At 43.3% G+C, this 18,041-nt stretch overlaps 1 protein-coding gene across 2 annotated transcripts in view; it reads left to right on the top strand.

Annotated features, from left to right (window-relative positions):
- Positions 1-18,041, top strand: part of USP9X (ubiquitin specific peptidase 9 X-linked) — a 156,696-nt gene that overhangs the window by 43,352 nt on the left and 95,303 nt on the right. For both annotated transcript variants that reach the window (XR_015062156.1, XM_085896847.1), the window contains exons 24-31: positions 3,938-4,213; positions 7,987-8,112; positions 8,242-8,367; positions 8,619-8,785; positions 10,682-10,790; positions 11,228-11,374; positions 11,559-11,705; positions 11,890-12,097. Coding sequence is in view for 1 of the 2 variants with exons in the window: in XM_085896847.1 (XP_085752973.1) it covers positions 3,938-4,213; positions 7,987-8,112; positions 8,242-8,367; positions 8,619-8,785; positions 10,682-10,790; positions 11,228-11,374; positions 11,559-11,705; positions 11,890-12,097 (1,306 nt within the window). In the remaining variant the exon portion in view is untranslated. The remainder of the gene's footprint in view (positions 1-3,937; positions 4,214-7,986; positions 8,113-8,241; positions 8,368-8,618; positions 8,786-10,681; positions 10,791-11,227; positions 11,375-11,558; positions 11,706-11,889; positions 12,098-18,041) is intronic.

The raw sequence follows: 18,041 nt of genomic DNA, 5'->3' as shown, positions 1-18,041 counted from the left end.
GTTAAGGAATGCAGCTTAGGATTAGATTCATCCGACTTGTTGATTGTTTCTTGCAGTGTTCATTGTCTCATGTGTCTGCTCTCAATGGCTTACTAACCTCCGCCATCGAAGATGGACGGAGGTAACTGTTTTCACCCCGTCTGTTTGTTACTTACGAAATCTAAAGATTTCGTAAGTTTTTTTGATGACTTCCGTCCTCTGTTTGTTTGTGTGTGTTTGTGTGTTTGTTTGTAGGCACGATAACTCGAGAACGGAAGAAGCAACCAATGTCAAATTACACCACGTGATTCAGGAGGGTGGTGGCTAGTGCTGATTAGATTTTGGTAAAAATCGGTCAAAGGTCAAGGTCACAGTGAGGTCAAACATAATTCCGTAAATTCAGGTGGAGAAATGGAGTATTTTTGCTTCGGTCGACGTTACGATTTTTGATGGTTTGGTACAGAATCATCGTAGAAACTTCTGGTTTGCGTCGCTACCTTCTCTAGAGACACCTTTTATTAGACAAGGTCAGAGGTCAAGTTTACGATTTCGTAAGTACCAGTCTATGACTGCTTGTTTGTTTGTTTGCGAACAGTATTACGGAAAAATTTCTCAATGGATTTTGACGAAACTTGGTGGGGGGATTCGGTATGGTCCAAGGATCTCGGCTTTGCTAATTTCATACTCGCAAATACAACCCATCGCTTCACTGATGGGGAAAATAAAGGGGCGGGGTTGAAAAAGAGAGGATGAATAATATAATAGGAGGGAGGTGGGGAGAGCGACACCTCACCAAAAATTGCTATTCATTGTGGAAGGGAAGAGAAAGAGGCAGAGGTGTGGGAGGAGAGAGCTGCATTTCATTAGGATGGGGGAGCGAGGAGGGGACAGAGAGAGAGAGCGAAGGGTGTGGGGAGGAGGAAAAATAGACAGGTGAGGGGTGGAGGTGGGGTGAGCAAAGAGAATGATGTGATGCTTAATGACCGAACATGAAAGAAGAAAAAAACGTGTCAGAACAGCTGTACACACGACTACACAACAGAGTTTGTTAAGTAATTTGCTTGTACATCAGCAAAAACTTTGACATTCAAGATCCAGCAAATTTGTGGGAAAATGAACCAAAAGCAATTACTGAAAACATTGAAGTACCGCTCAAGTTCGACCTAATGATCCCATCGAGTGTTAACATCGAAAACAAAGCATTGTGACCAGATCGCAAACTCAGGTACAAAAAAAAGAGGAGGCATTGCTGATTGAGGTGTTAATACCGGTGATTTTTCGACGAACGATGCAGAAATCAAGAAAATGACCAAATACCAAGACTTCAAGCATGATGTGAAAAGATTTTGGAAGCTGAATAATGCCAAAGTTGTTCCAGTGATGACGAAGAACCTCACAGGGATATTAAAAACAATCCCTGGGAATATTATGACAAACTAACTACAGTTGGAAGCTGTCCTGGGCTCAGCGACGATCCTAAACAGAGTCCTCGGCACAAAACTTTAGGAACAGAAAACTTCCTAGCTTGGTCCATGAATCGTGACCCCTTACCAAAATGAAGGGGGATACTTTGAGCATACCCTGGGAGGAATCCATTCGACACACACACACACACACACACACACACACACACACACACACACACACACACACACACACACACACACACACACACACACACACACACACACGGACACACACACACCTGGGTGGGCTCCATTCCACTTTCCTGAACCCATATATGGAGATAACAACCAAAACACACACACACACCCACCAAGTTCTGTTATGGTAATGCAGTTTATATACGTACACACGCATAAAATACATAAAAACAACAAACACAAAGATTTACCTTGAAACAGAGTTCTTTGAAAGAGGACTTCAAGTGGTCTGTATTTTTTCTTTGTTTTTTGTTTTTTAACCATATTTTCTTTCATTCCCTGTGGAGCACATCACAAAACATCTGAACATACAGACACAGATCTGGCAGACGCTTTGGATGGGCAGTCCCCCTGGACAGGGCACAAGGTGTAGCAGTGAATGCATTAAATCATATAGCTCAACGAAGCTGCTTAATTTTGACATGTTCCAAATTTTTTTTTTTTTTTAACTCGATGTAATTCTCCAAACAGTAGAAAAAGATTAGTTTTTAATGCTTTGGAAATTTCACATTTTCTTGTGTATGTATGGAGAAGGAGGGAACATAACCTTGTTTGCTTAAAGTAAATAGGTATTTCGGTTTAGTTATATGACTCGCTACTTCTTTAATTTATCAGATTTCACACCAGATTTCGACACTTATTTAATCTTGACCATATCTGATCCTCAAAACCGAAATAATATCTCGATGATATACTTTAATTAGTCCGTGAGAGTCGATTGTAGAAAATCATATCATAAAATGCGTGAAATCGCTACAAGCTCCTAATTTGAAAACTATAGTAGTTACGGAAGTGGTGTATACAACGATTCATAGCTATGATGAACAGGCATTCGTTTGAGTGAGGAAAGTGAAAACAACAACTTTATCGTTAAGAAATCGTTGTGGCCTGTTCCAAGTCAAGGCATGGTTGAGCAGACCAAAAAAAACATGGCGGCTTCAGACCCCAGGGAACCCAGGAAATGCTTTAAGACCCCAGAGAGCAAGGTGGCCGAGGATCGCCTGATGAAGGATAGAATTAAATAAGGCCGTTAATTATCTTCAAAAGGGGTGTTTTAACCCAAACTCCCAATTTTCACTCTTGCACTTCCTTGGAGTTTTCTTCATATGCATGCAAAGTTTCAGGATGGTAGATTTTATGGTTTTGGAGTTATGGAGGTGACACGCACACACACTGACACGCACACACACATGCACAACCTTTTATTTGTTTTGATTAAAAATGCCAAACTTAACCGCTTCCTTTGGACACGGGTGGGTTTTTAATTTTTTTAATTTATTTTTATTTATTTATTTCCTCAGGCATACACAATCTGGCACCCTGCTTTCCTTTGGAAAAAGAGCACCCCTTTGCTTGAGTAATTCTCTGCAGACTACTGTAATTAGAACCGTAGTCAACTATAGTTTTAACTCTTGTCTAAAGAAGTAATTCTGCACAGACGACTGTGATTAGAACTGTAATCGCTTCAGTTCCTGGCAATCCTCACTGCAGCACATAAACCACAATATTGTAACCTGTAGTAATTCTTCACTTAAACTGCCAGGAAATGTGAGAGACTACAACTACTTATAACTATATAATTTTTCCCATGAATGCTTGCCAAGCTTTGTGCCTTTTGAATACAAGGCCACCTTCTTTCCTTTGAGGCCGCTTATTTACCAGGTACAAGGTGGGAGTAATTAATTTAGCCCATTAAAAGTTGCGCACACATAATTAATCACAATATGTGATTATTCCCCACAAAGAGGCAGTCAGTGTACAGGGCCCTGATGTTCTCTCCTCAGATTGGTGGGCTCTCTTTTCTACTCTTTCTCCTCAGGTCCAGATAACACTTTGTTCCAGCAACCCCCTCCTTGTATTGTGAAGCGACCTCACGACTCACCTCCATTCCTTTCTTCCTTCCTTTTCCAGCTTGTGGAACTTCCTACCTCATTTTTTACAACCATCTTCCCTCCAGAGCTTTGAGTTTACAGTACACCACCATCACCTTCGCTTTTCCTTCATCACTACATATGATATTTTCTATCCTCATGCACTCTTGCCTACCTCTCACAATTTATTTGCAGATTGCTGTTTCCTTCCCTTTTTCTCTCTCCTGTTCATGCATCTGCTTCGTTGGTTGTTCCATGGTCAGGACATTGTCTTGCATCTTTTGTCACCTGTTCTTATAAGTTCCAACATTTTGCATAAAGCAAAATATACACATAAAGTTAAGTAACAGCAATTTCAGCACGTACATACTTCTTGTTGGAGCATCTTTCTATACTTTTTATTTTCTCTAAACATCTGTTCAGGTTGTATACTCCCTTTTGATGCCTGCTAATGTTCCGCTGGGTGATGAAGCGACGGACTTCCAGTTCAGCTTCGCCCGCAGTGGTGGGACGCAGCTGGTGCTGTGCATGCTTGGTCGAAATAACTTCCTACCCAATGCTGATTCTGAGACTCGACGTGCTGCCTATCACACTGCCCTGAAGATTGCCAAGCTTCTACTCACAGCCGTTGCATATGGCCATCTTCGTGCAATTGCGGAGGCGTGCCAGGGTTCTGACAGATCCGGTTCCCTTTCTCAGGTTCAGATGGGTTTTTTATTCTTTCCGTTTGCTTTCTGAGAGGGGAGAGGAAATGCTTGAAGTGTGGATATTCAACTGATTTGAATTCAACTCGATGTTTCATTATATACATTGCTATGCAAAAGTCTTAGACACATCCAGGAGTTATGATGTATGAATGTTACGAGCACGAACAATTTACTCAAAGCCTCCACTCGTGTTTTCTACTGATACAATAACCTTGGCTATTAATTGATACAGCTTGGTTTACGTGAGAAGAAAGTAAGCTTCTCATTTGGCAATCTTTAATTCACATTGATCAAAATCTTCAAAAACTTGTGATCACAACTCAAAGTAAACTATACCTGAGCAGCTAATATGAAGTGTTGTGGACAATCCATCATATTTACCAATCAAATCGAATTGTTGACTCATTGTCAGGTGGTTCCTTTCTGCACATCCATAAAGTTAAAAGCCCACTTCTTGTCCTGCAGAATACATATATACAGTGCCTACATAAAGTCCACACCCCCTTTCAAAATTTTCACCTGTTGTTACCTTATTGCCTGGAATTAAATTGCATTAAATCAGACTTTTTCCCACTTTCTCTACACATCGTAACCCACAACTTCCAAGTGAAAAACAAATTACACAAATTTCGGAAAATTAATTAAAAATACAAAACTAGAATATTTTGGTTGGATAAGTGTCCACCCCTTATAGCAATTGTACATGAGCTCAGGTGTAAACAATGACCTTCAAAATCACACACCAAGTTAATTCGCCTCCACCTGTGTTAAATTGCCGTGATTCTGATTGTCAGAATAAAATCAGCTGTTCCCACAGGTTTCCTCTGCTGGGTAGTGCATTTCACAGCAAAGACTCAACCACCAATGAGCTTTCAAAAGACATCTGGGATAACGTTGTGGAAAGGCACAGATCAGGGGATGGGTATAAAAATATTTCAAAGGCTTTAAATATCCCTTGGAGCACAGTCAAGACAATCATTAAGAAGTGGAAGGTGTATAGTACCACCAAGAACCTGCCTAAATCAGGCTGTCCCTTCAAACTGGATGACAAAGCAAGGAGATTGATCAGAAAGGCTACCAAGAGGCCCATGGCAACTTTGAAAGAACGACATGCCTTTATGGCAAAGCCTATGTGCATGTTGCAACAATATCCCAAGCACTCCACAAGTCTGGCCTTTACCGTAGGGTGACAAGAAGGAAACCATTACTCAAAGCCCACCTTGAATACCATTTGAGGTATGCAAAAAACTTTCTGGAGATTTTGAAACCATGTGGCAAAATGTTTTGTGGTCTGACAAAACCAAGATGGAACTTTTTGGCCTAAATGCAAAATGTTACGTTTGGTGCAAACCCAAACTTAGCACATCACCCAAAGAACACCATCCCTACTGTGAAGAATGGTAGTGGCAGCATCATGTTACAGGGATGTTTCTCATCAGCAGGGACTGGGGCACTCATCAGTATAGAAGGGAAAATGGATGAAGCAAAATACAGAAAAATCCTACAGGAAAACCAGCTGTCCTCTGCAAGAAGGCTGAAATTGGGACAGAAGTTCACCTTTCAGCATGTTGATGACTGAAAGCACACAGCCGAAGCTACATTGGAGTGGCTAAGGAACAAAAAGATAAAAGTTCATGAGTGGCCCAGTCAGAGCCCAGACCTAAATCCAATCGAAAATCTGTGGCATGACTTGAAAATTGCTGTACATCAACACTCCCCATGCAACTTGACTGAGCTTGAACAGTTTTGTGCAGAAGAATGGGAAATTATGGTCCAATCTGGGTATGCAAAGTTGGTGGAGAACAATTCCAACAAACTCAGCTGTAATTGCTGTCAAAGGTGCTTCCACCAAGTATTAACTCAGGGGGGTGGACACTTATCCAACCAAGATATTCTCATTTTGTATTTTTAATTAATTTTTCTGAAATTTGTGGAATTTGTTTTTCATTTGGAAGTTGTGGGTTACGATGTATAAATAAATAAAGTGGGGGGAAAAGTCTGATTTAATGCAATTTAATTCCAGGCTATAAGGTAACAAAAGGTGAAAAATTTGCAAGGGGGTGTAGATGCTATATAGACACTGTATATCAAGTTTAACTTTTGGCTTTAAACAAAATGGCTAAAATTTCAGTCGAATGTCACCATATAATTGTGTTTCTGAATTAAAAAAAGGAAAAACATTGAGTGAAATAGCTTGCATTACTCCATTTTCAAGGTATGGTATCCGAAACGCAATCAATTTACGAAAAAAAAAATCAATAAGAAACACATTTATGGAGAGACATCATCTGTAATTGACAAATCCAGGATTGGAAGACCCTAAAAGCTGTCAAATAAGGATGAGCAACACTTGTTATATTTTTAAGGATATTATATTCGACGACGAGTATTGAATTTACTGAACTGGCACAAGGCTCAGGTGTCGTTCTTCCATCTGCAGTGCAAAAATCACTTTTCAAATTGAGACTTAAAGGTGTGTTGCAGTAATAAAACCTCTGTTCAGAAAGGAGAACAAGACTAAAAGGCTAAAATATACACAAGAACACAGCAATTGAATTATGGAACAATGGTCGAAGGTGCATTGAACAGACGATTCAAAGTTTCATTTATTTGGATCTAATATGAGAATTAAAAAAATGAAACTTAAAAAGAGCCTTGCTTGAAGGCATCAATTAAGCATGGAGGAGGTTTGATTCAAGTTTGAGGGTGCATATTCTCAAGTGGTGTTGGAAAATTGCTGAAAATTGATGGTGTATTGACTATCAAAGTACGTACAAAGAGATTTTAATCCATCTTGCTATCCCCAGTTGTGTGACTTATTGGTCCAAACTTCATCTTGCAGCAAGATAATGTTCCAAAACGCTGAGCTAGGATAATTATGATTTCTGGAGGAAGGCATTGTTCAGGCTTGGTGTCTGTGGTGTCCTGTTTTTTGAAGAATAATAATAATAATTTTTTTTAAATCAGTATTGTTTCTTTAAAAAAATTATTTTATTATTCAATTTTCAGGTATTTGTCCCCCCCCTACCAATTTTCAATAATTTAAATATTTTCCAATTATTTAAGTTGTACTATCATTATTATTATGACTGTTATGGTTCTCGTGTTTGTTTTCTTTGTGATGCAGAATTTCAAGTGTTACCAATTAGCTAATGTTACGAGTTGGCAATTCCGGGGGACCATCAGCGTTATTTAATTGCAGCACTCTGGATAGAACTTATTTGCAAAAGAAAGAGTGAGTTGGAGTCTTTAAACATATGGAATGCCCCTCCCCCTCCCCCTCCCTCTCCCTCTCCCTCTCCCTCAAAGCTCAGATCTCAATATCAGTTGAGCTGTATGGGGCTACTTGGACAAAGAAAAAGTAAAAAAACAAAACAAAACACCAAGAATCCCAAAGACTTCAGTGATCTTTGGAAGAAACATGGAACACCATTCCACAATAATTTATAACAAAATTATTTGAAAGTGTCCTGAGAAGAATTTGAATGGCTTCGAAGGAAAAGGGTGGACATACTCGCTATTGGTTTATATCGAGGTATATTGTATATACATTTGGTTATTGGAATGTTAGTTTTTATTTTTTTCATCAGTGTATTTACAATGAACACAGTTTTTTTTTTTTTTGTTTGTTTTCTTATCAGAGTAGAAAAATGCAAAATGTCTTGACGTGTGTGTGTGTGTGTGTGTGTGTGTGTGTGTTTATATTTATTTATATTTATATATATATATATATATATATATATATATATATATATATTTGTACAGGTATCTGCAGCAACACACAACCAGGCGGTAGTTTTGCAGGATGCTCTGCATCTTGTACCAAGTCTTACGGCTGAGTGCACTTTGCGTAACATTGCGATGCGTCTTGGGCAGCAGATCACGAATGAGGTGGGAACACTTGTATCTCCTTTGCTCATCTGATGTTTTGTCCTCTGCACAAAGGTTTCTTACATTGTAATAATGTCATTGAGGTTGGTGTACAGTCATGACTTTTGCTTTGTATGCTTTGGGCTGCAGGCAAGCAAGAACATCCCTGACATTTCCGTTATTCGAGCCATCCAGAAGATCGCTTGGGCTTCAGGTTGTGGAAGCATCACCCTTGTCTTTGCTGCGAACGAGGAGATCTGCAAAGTCTACCAAAAAGTATGCCTCAGTACTGTGAAATATAATTGACAGGGTGGCAATTTTCATGGGCATTATGATGTGCATTTCTCAATTGAAAGATTAGTCAAATTACCTTTTCACAAAATGCAGGTGGGCAGAACACTGAATTATGGATTTCTTTTTTTTTTTCATCCTGTTCACTGTCTTGAATTCTATAATAATGATTGGCTCCCAGATTACAGGTAGTGGTGGTGTTTTTGTAATACTGTGGCTGTGGTGGATGTGCTCAGAATGGCAGTGGGAAAGAGCCAGATGCAGAAGATGAGCAGGTGTGCTGTGAGGCACTGGAGGTGTTGACCTTGTGCCTTGCCCTGGCTCCCTCTGGCTCTGATCTGCTCAGCAAAGATCGAGCCTGGCAGCTGTTCATCGTTGACCTTCTGCTGCATTGTCAGAGTCGGTATGCACATTTGTCTCCCTTTTGCTTTGCGATTTGAAGATGTTTCGGCACAATGGGTGAAATTGTATGATATGACATGATTATATCAACATTTGTGCTTCCACCAAATGGAAAAGCAAGTTATGTGGTCCAACAACAAGGCTCAGGTTTACTTGGTTTCTTGCCAGACTATTATTTGACATTTTATAACAACGTTGTGTGTTGGTTGCTGTTGCCATTTACTTTTGCAATTTTGTCCCACCTTACGCTGTCAAATATTTTCTTTCTTGTGGAAACTGGCTTGAACAATTTTCAGCAATGTCTGTACACTTGTGTTGGTCAAATCAATTCAAAAGTTTGTCGCTTATTCCTTTTTTTTGTGCTCAAAAGATCATTGCCTGAAGTGTTATTTTATCCAAAGGCTGAATTGATTGATATGCCTCTTCATCTGATTGCTGTGATTAACCTCGTTTTTTTTTTTTGGTCAAAAGAAAAACGGGGGGGGGGGGATATTGTAATCGTCTGTCCGTCCATCACGCTGTCTCCTCTTAAATGATTGTGCAGAAATTCACCAAACTTGGTTGTTATGATCACCACATGGCTGGATGTGAGAGTGGAATCATTTTTGGCCTCACCCCCTAGGGGCAGTGCCAAAAGGTTAAATTCCAAAAAATGCAATTACGGGCACATTAAAATTTTTTCTTAAAGAGTCTTTGTATATGCGCTCAACATTAGGGGATGCATGAAATATGTAACAATGTTTTGTATTTAACCCCCGGTTGATGCCCCAGGGCATCTGGACTTGGGGTGCCGGGTCAAAACCCGAAAATAATTTAACTCTATTTGACATTGGGTCATTCCTGGTGGAACTTTTTGACATCTTTCGACATTGCTTTAGTTGGGAGGTGTAGGAATATGCGATGCCGATGGCACACCATAGACTTCGTTCTAGTTACCTCCGCCACTGAAGGAAAATGTATTGGGCGCGATATGTTCTCGTGGATCAGGCATTGCGTGGCGTAGGTACTGTATCCGCTCTACCGAGTGCCTTTTTTAGTTGTGACCTGCTTTTCTTTCCATACTCAGTGGGGAAATTGAGAAATTTACTTCAACGTGCAAAATTTTCCGTACTCTACCCTCAAAATGCTGAGCGTCAAGCAAAGTAGCAGCACAGACCGGCCATAGTCGGAATCAAACCGCCGACCTCCCAGACTCACAGCGGACACTCCAAACATTGTTACTGAGACTCGTAGGCATGGAACACTATCACTGCTATGGATTATGGCATGGATATTGTGTGATTTAAAAAATAATAAAAAAATACATTCCTTGACCATGCACGAGATAAATGTGATAGTGCTTATACATACTTTGCAAGTATTCTCACATCGGCTGAGCAAAGCTATTCTCACATCGGCTGAGTATACAGTATCGTAGTTTGTTTGCTATCAATAGCTTTAACGTACTGTTCTCCATCGTTGCTATTCATTTTACCAGAATCTGATGCTCTTTTCTCCATGAGGCTTTTTACCTTGTTCACTGTGTATGTATTGAGGCTCCCTGGGTTTGGCTGCTTATTTGGAATGGACAAGATTTGTCTCGGGCTTTCACTGCCTGTTCAGATTCAAGAAGATTTATTTTTAGGTCATATCGATCCTCAGGATGAGAAGACCTCAGTGTTTTTTCTTGCTTCATGTTCCCATTTAAACTGCGGCTTAGCTGGTCTTTTTGCCTCTGCATTGCAACATTGCTACGTGTGTACGTTCACATATGTAATATATATGTGTGTGTAGTTGTAAACAAAACTGTCGAGCAGTTAAATGTAGATTCTAGAGAATGATTTTGAGATTAAAATGAGAAATGGTGATGTGCTTGCATGATGGAGCATTATTGCAATGGAATGTTTCCTGGTTCCAGCTGCATCAGACAGATGGCACAGGAACAGTTCTTCCTGATGGCCACAAAGTGTTCTGTTGTTCACCGTCCAATCATCTTCTTCATCACACTACTCTTTACCGTCCTTGGGGTGAGCTTGTTTTCTCATGCCTTTTTCTTTGCTTTGTCCTTTCCTTTTCTTTGGCACCTCTGCTGCCAGGCCTTGCTTGGAATCGAGTGTCTTGGAAAGGTTGATCACTCGTGGTCAGCATCTGTGGTTGGTTGATTCCCATTTTTACTTCCATGAATCTTCCTAAATGTTGCTCTTTGTCACTTTTTGCATACTTCACTTTCTATACCTGTTTACTCCCTTTAAAATGAATATTATTTTAAAATAATCCTGACAAGATTGTGGGGAAGAAAAAAAGGTTTTTCAATTGTTTTAGCTTTTGCCTTTTCTTTTATCAAACTTTGTTGAAAAGTCTGAGTTATAAGGGAATCCAGTAGATTTTGTGAGCCTTTTTAAAACTTCCTCCCTCCCACCCCCCCCCACCACACCCTCCCTTAACGACAACTGAATTTTCAAAGTCTACGGTGTTGGATCGGGCATCCCAGTCGACTGACTACTTCGCCCTACTTTGCCGTCTCCTAAATTATGCCCACATCAGCAACATCGCATTGCAGAACGCTGAGGTGCAGCTCAACAATGAGATTGACTGGCTGAAGCGTATCAGGGTGAGGGCATGTACCTGGTATTGTTTTGTTTTGGCAACATGTGGCATTTCACTCATTCCAATTAAACCTATGGTCCCATTTTAGCCATTGTTAACTGTAATTTTTACAGAAAAATCTGTGTTGTTTCCTGGTTGCCAGTTGTTGGTGATCCTGGACGGTTTTGATATGTATTTTATGGACACAGGATGAGCTGAAGTTAACTGGAGAAATGGCCATCGAAGAGACACTGATGGAGGGACATCTCGGAGTGACGAGAGAATTGCTTTCTTTCCACACCAGTGATAAGAAATTCCTAATAGGCTCGGAGAAAGGGGGAGCTGGCTTGATAAAGGTGAATCTACCCCATTCAGCGACTCATTGGGCCCACTCTTGGTTCCTTGCTTCACTGTCCCTCCTCCTGGGGCTCATTGTTACCCTTCTCAGCCACCTCCCCCTCCCTGCACTCTACCTTTGCTTCCCATTAGTTTCTTAGGCACTCTTTCCCTCACCATGGCAATTCTCATTTCATTCCCCAGGAGCTCATCGATGACTTCTTATTCCCAGCATCAAAGGTGTACCTGCAGTATAAAAAGACTGGGGAGTTACCAGCAGGGCAAGCCATACCTGTTTGCTCATCTCCCTCTACTCTTACTGCTGCCTTCGATTTACTAGTTGCGCTCTGCATTGGCTGCGTGCCTAATCTACGACTTGTAGCGGACACGCTCATTGAGATGTATTACAGTGGTACGTATTTTTCACTTTTATTTATGTCCTTTGTTCTCACCCGTGACAGTTTCTTTTTTTTTGAATCCATGACACTCCCATACCAGTTGTGAAAACTTGACAATTACGGCCCTCAAAGTATTTGTAACTTTGTCAATATAACCATGGCATTTTGCCAAATATCACACCAGCTATGTTCGGGAATAGTTCAATTCATGCAGGTTCCACATTCTAGACGACTGAACAATCGGGGCTATTTTGTAAGATAACCCACTCAATTTTAACAATTTGGTCATTTGACAACCAGCCAGCTTACCTCCTGAACAATGGTAAATTTCAAACATGCCACTGTTGCATGCTTCACTACCAATTTCAGCCTTGCAAAATTTGATTTGATCTCCGATTTTCATATGCAGTAATACCCCCTGTTTAGGTCATCCCTCTGTTATTTCGCAAATACTTCACCACAATTAATTCCACTTCTAGATATTCGTCATCGCATCTCACACTTATGTCATTTTTAAAAGCCATACCTTTTATTTTGAGCATTTTCAGAACTTACAAGACTGATAAAGATGTCAGAACACATCGCTAAATTACCAAATCGCCAGATCGCAAAATCACTTAAAATTACTGCACTTTGTTTCACACAGACATGTACTATACTAAACTATACTGTAGATTGGCTCAGAAGCATTGCAAATATTTGGTCCACTGTAACATGAAGGCCTCCCTCAACATGATCCAGACTGTTCTATCCAATGCTATCCTTGAGCAAACCTTTTTCTTGACATGCTATTCCTGAACACGATTATAATACCAACCTTGCAACCACCCCTCAGAGATAAGAAAGTAGAAAATGAGTTTTGCTACGTTAGATATATATATATATATATATATATATATATATATATATATATATATATATATATATATATATATATATATATATATATATATATATATCTTCTTCTTTCGGCTGCTCCCTTTCGGGGTCGTCACAGCGGATCATCCGTATGATCCGCATAGTGATTTGACACATGTTTTACTCCGGATGCCCTTCCTGACGCAACCCTGGTCGCCTCTTACGACACAGGGATATGGTACACCTATTTTAACCGGGGTATACACCGGCCCAGTACACTGGTACTCATTGCGCAGACCTCGGAAGGATGACAGGCTGAGTCGACCCCCTGGTGTATTAATTCAGTGGCCCAACGGGGCTTGAACTCAGGACCTTTTGGATCCCAAGCCGCTGCCCTAACCACTGTGCCAACACCAGGTGTGTGTGTGTGTGTGTGTGTGTGTGTGTGTGTGTGTGTGTGTGTGTGTGTGTGTGTGTGTGTGTGTGTGTGTGTGTGTGTGTGTGTGTGTGTGTGTGTGTGTGTGTGTGTGTGTGTGTGTGTGTGTATTGTGACGTCCACGGGACTTGAACAGTCCCGCCAATGTAGAATGAGCCGAAACGATGGAGGCGGTTTATTTTCTATATAACCCAAAGATGGCGGTTTTAATCACTCTACCGCAAACGGGACGAGGAAGGTGGCACGAGTCGCTTTTCACTGAGTTAATAACGTTTATTTCTATAACCAGAAATAATAAGACTCGGCAAGAGGAGGGATCCGGGGCGATTCGACGGGATGGTGGTGTGGGTTCGGGCATGGGGAAAACACAAACAATTCCAATGGATATACAAATCTCAAACCCTCTAAGGTGCCAGGTACACACACACACACGCACACACACACACAAAACGTAGCTGGTCCTGGTGGTCAGGCTGGCCCGTGGTGTAGACTCAACAGTCCCTGGACTGGCGTCGGACGAGCTGGCGTTGCGCTCGTCTGGTGCAGGAGACACCGTGGTGCTGTCGACCTCCTGGTGTCCGCCCAAGTCCGCTCACAGCCACCAGGGAGCCAGTTCTGGTGCCAAGTTGCGAGCAGGAGAGGGAGGCAGGTCCGCCCGCCGTTCGACCCCGTACTCCGAGCCAGCAGAACCCCCCAGAGCCAACCGAGGTGAGGCACGAGACACGATGAATCCAGGATCGAATCGGCGCAACAAAACGGCACGCTCCCAGCACAACAGCCTCCACCAAACACGGTTTTTCTTTACCGATCTTCTTCCTCCCCCCCTTTTCCCCGAACAGAACCTTTTTATCCTCGAGTCCTCGTCACTTCCAATCGAGCCGTTTTATTGGCCCTCCGCCGTCGCCTTCCGCCAATCGTGATCACGGGGCGGAGCCATCCGCAGCACTGTCCTGTGACGTCACGGCAAGCCTCCAGGGAATACTAACAGGGTTTACGCAGACGCACTTACCCTATCCCGTCTCCCTATCTAATTACGTGACAATTATCATTTCCCCCTTGAAGAAATGGACATTTACTAGACAACTTATCACCACTGAATTGCTACTTATTGCATCGAGATCCTGGTAAACTCGAACAGCATGGCATACCTAATTAAACATCCTAATTACCCTTTGAATGCATACCCCCCCTCAGACGTAACACTGCCCCCTCCTCTGGTACCGCAGCTCCTGCAAGGTATATCACAGGCACTACCCTACCAGCCTTAACACTTACTGACTCACACCTATTTAACCTAACAAAATAAAGTAGGAGGGGCAATGGGCAGCGAGCCGCAGCTAACTTACCTATCCTGCTTTAATGTACTACCCCCTTATGGCCTTATCCTTGCCTAAACAAGCATTCATTTTTATTTTTTATTTTTATTTTATCACATGAGAGCACTGAGCGAAGTTGCACGCCATCCTCTGGATCATCGCTCTTGCCCAACACTCTTCCAGTGATCTGGGGAGGGGAAACAAAAGGTTCCACAAAAACACAACACTTGTACTTTACATTCCTACTCTAAGCCTTAACGACACTATTCATGGGATATTTACACTTGACCGCGTCCCCCAGTGGATGCTGATAGACCCAGCGTTACCTGGGGAGCCAATTTTCAAATTTGCTCGCCCCAAAATTATGCGGACATCATGCCCTTGCTGCACATGTTAAGTTGTGCGGGATCGAGTGGGACTCGCACATCTTCACAACACTCACACCATGGTCATCATCACATTTCTAGGTCATGGTCCCCATTTTAATGATGCAGGCTGAATCCCGTCATGGCCGTGGGGTGGGTTACCACAAGATAATGGGGGCATCTCAGGTGCAACCATGCCCACAGGTAAGCTTTAGTCCAACCCGGACGTTTCTCCGCCCCGCTCCCTTTGATTCCCACCCCCCTGGTAGCCATCAGCTCTCATCCCGTACAACACACTGGAAGGGGTCTCACTGGCTCCTCTGGCCTTCCTGGGTCGCCAAGGTCCTACCCACCTTGGTCACCCAACCAGACACTCTCCCAGTTGCCTCCAGACACTGTCACCGTTAGCCACCAGGGGTGAATCTCCTTGAAGGGGGTCGCAATTCCCGCTCACCGTGAGCTTCAGCAATCCCTGCGGACAAGCACATCATCCTCACCCACAAAACCCACATGACTCCCCCACCCCATCGGCCTAACATGTGACACCTGCATTTCTAACACTTCACCGACCATGACCTTCCCTGTTACCACACCATGTCCAATAAAAAATCAACGTGTGCACCATACATTTCACTTCTTAACTTGAAACAACTCACACAGCACTTCTCACCCGATCCATGCACCAGCCATTGGACAGCCACTTGTGCCCGCTTTGTTACCACTTACCCACTGTCCCTATTGTCACTCTAAAACCCAGCAGAACTTACAAACCCATGCCAATTTTCCCACAATTCACTGTTTTCACCAAAGGAGGCACTTTGCCACAATCTCAGCAGCCGAACATGGCCCTATATGCTCAGCCCGATCTAGTCTCCCCGACCCCCGACAGTGATCTCCGGACTCTACCAAGGTAAGGGCACCTCGGATAGACCTGGCGGTTCAGCAGGAGGATTCATCCTCTCCGGGCTTGAAAGTCTATAAGAGGGTCTCTCCATCGCCGGGTATCGGCAATATCGTTGCATGTGTCCTCTTCGCCCGCACCGGAAACAACTCCCCATAAAAGGCCCCCGTGGGTATCGGTGTAATGTCTCTTCCGGTTCCGGACCCCCTCGGCCATAATCGAATTGCTCTATTGGCTGGGCTGGACCCCGCCGCTTTGGCGCACCAACTACCGAATTACCCTTTTTCAAACTTGACATTTTCTGGCAAATTTCCTGAAACATTTGGGTAATGCCAATTTCTCCCAGCCCCTCTCCTTGATCCTGAATCTCCGCCTGTCGGACCGTCACCGATGGCCTCTCTGGCACCCGACCCGGCCGCCTCCACGAGGCCAGCCTGGCTGCGCACTCGGTGAACGGTGGGTGGATCCTGTAGCTCCACTAGCGCTCGGACCTCAGGGTCCGGAAGAGCAGCTAAAAATTTCTCTAGTGCCAGTCTGTCCCATGCCTCCACTGTAAGGTCCCGATACGCGATCCTGACTGATTGGTAAATGTCCTGTGCCAGCTCCTGCACTGTCTCACCCGGCTTTAATCTGCGGTGCTGGAGCTGGGCCCGCACCAGATCACAGTTCGCTGCGAACCCAAACCGACGACTCAACGCCTCGCAAATGTGGGAGCTGGTCAACATCCCTCCGTGATCACGTTTAACACATCTGCGGCTGGTCCCCGCAACGTTGCCACCAAATTCCCTGTACGTTCCCGCTCATGCCACCCGTTTAGTCGGGAAATACACTCAAATTGTGTCAGAAAAGCTTCAAGGCTCCCTGACCCATCAAAATTTGCCAGGGGGATCACTTTTACGGTGGCCCGCTTCCCAGTTTCTCCTTTGTCCGAATCCAGCCCAGGGATCAAACACCCTTGTGGATGCGTATCCATTTTCGGAGCCCACTGTGGCCAAAGATGTTTTGTGGTGAGGGTCTCATGGGTCAATTTTTCCTCCTGTTCCAAACGTTGAATGGACCGATTCACATCTTCTGGGCCCGCACAACCTCCTCCAAGGCTCCGTCGCGAGTTTGTAGCTGCTCCTCAACCAACCCGGACACTCTACTTACAAAAGACGGCTCTACCAGGCCTTTATCCAAGACTTCATCTTGGCTCATAATTTTATCTTGTTCGTCCAAACGAGCTTCCAATCCTTTTACCTCCTCCGCCAAATTCATCCCTTGCTTCCTCAGCTCTCCCCACTCTTCTACTTGCAGCTGCATACGAGCATCCACACAGGCACGATGACGTTCCAGGCTTTCATCCACTTCATCAACCCGAATGTTCGTTGCATCAATTTTGTCTACCAATTTTTTCCATATATTTTCCCCTCCAATGTAATTTCTACCTTTGTTTCCTCCAATCTATCCTCGAATTTACTTTGTATTTCCCCAATTGAACATCCACACACTCCGGAATCTCAGTTTTCATTTTCTCCATCTTTTCCCCCAATTCATCCCTCATTAAATCAATCCGTGCAACCAACTGTTGCCCCATTACCCCCAATCGATCTGTCATTTCTGCCCTCTGTGTCACCAATTGATTTGCCATTTCTGCCGTCATTTCTGCCCTCTGTGCTGTAATTGCACTCATTAAACGTTCCAACATTGTCCAGATCGACATCGCGCCGGTTTCCGGTGCTGCCGGCTCCATTACGGGCATTGAGGCACGGTCCACGCCGGAATGGGGGAGGTTTCAATCCGACCCCGTCTCTCCCTTCTTCCCCCGACTTGCTGCCAGACACGTGGCCTTCCTCCTCAAACATCTGCACATCCGCCATGGTGCAGAAGTCCCGTTTGCCGCCAATCAAATTTAATTTGAAAACTCCCGCCAAAATTTTCCCGCGCTCGCGCTTTTCTGTAGTGATTTTATATTCCAATTCGTGGCGAGATTTCAGTCCTGGTATATTCTCCCGATACCAAATATAATTTAGAGGGGTTCGAACATCCAACACTCTGACACCAATGTGATGTCCACAGGACTTGAACAGTCCCGCCAACGTA

This window comes from Eptatretus burgeri, chromosome 10 (assembly GCF_056783735.1).
Source record: "Eptatretus burgeri isolate ZD-2024b chromosome 10, Ebu_testis_v1, whole genome shotgun sequence".
In the NCBI taxonomy this organism is placed as follows: domain Eukaryota; kingdom Metazoa; phylum Chordata; class Myxini; order Myxiniformes; family Myxinidae; genus Eptatretus; species Eptatretus burgeri.
The sequence above is the reverse complement of the archived record's forward strand: the minus strand, read 5'-3'. Positions and strand labels throughout refer to the sequence as shown.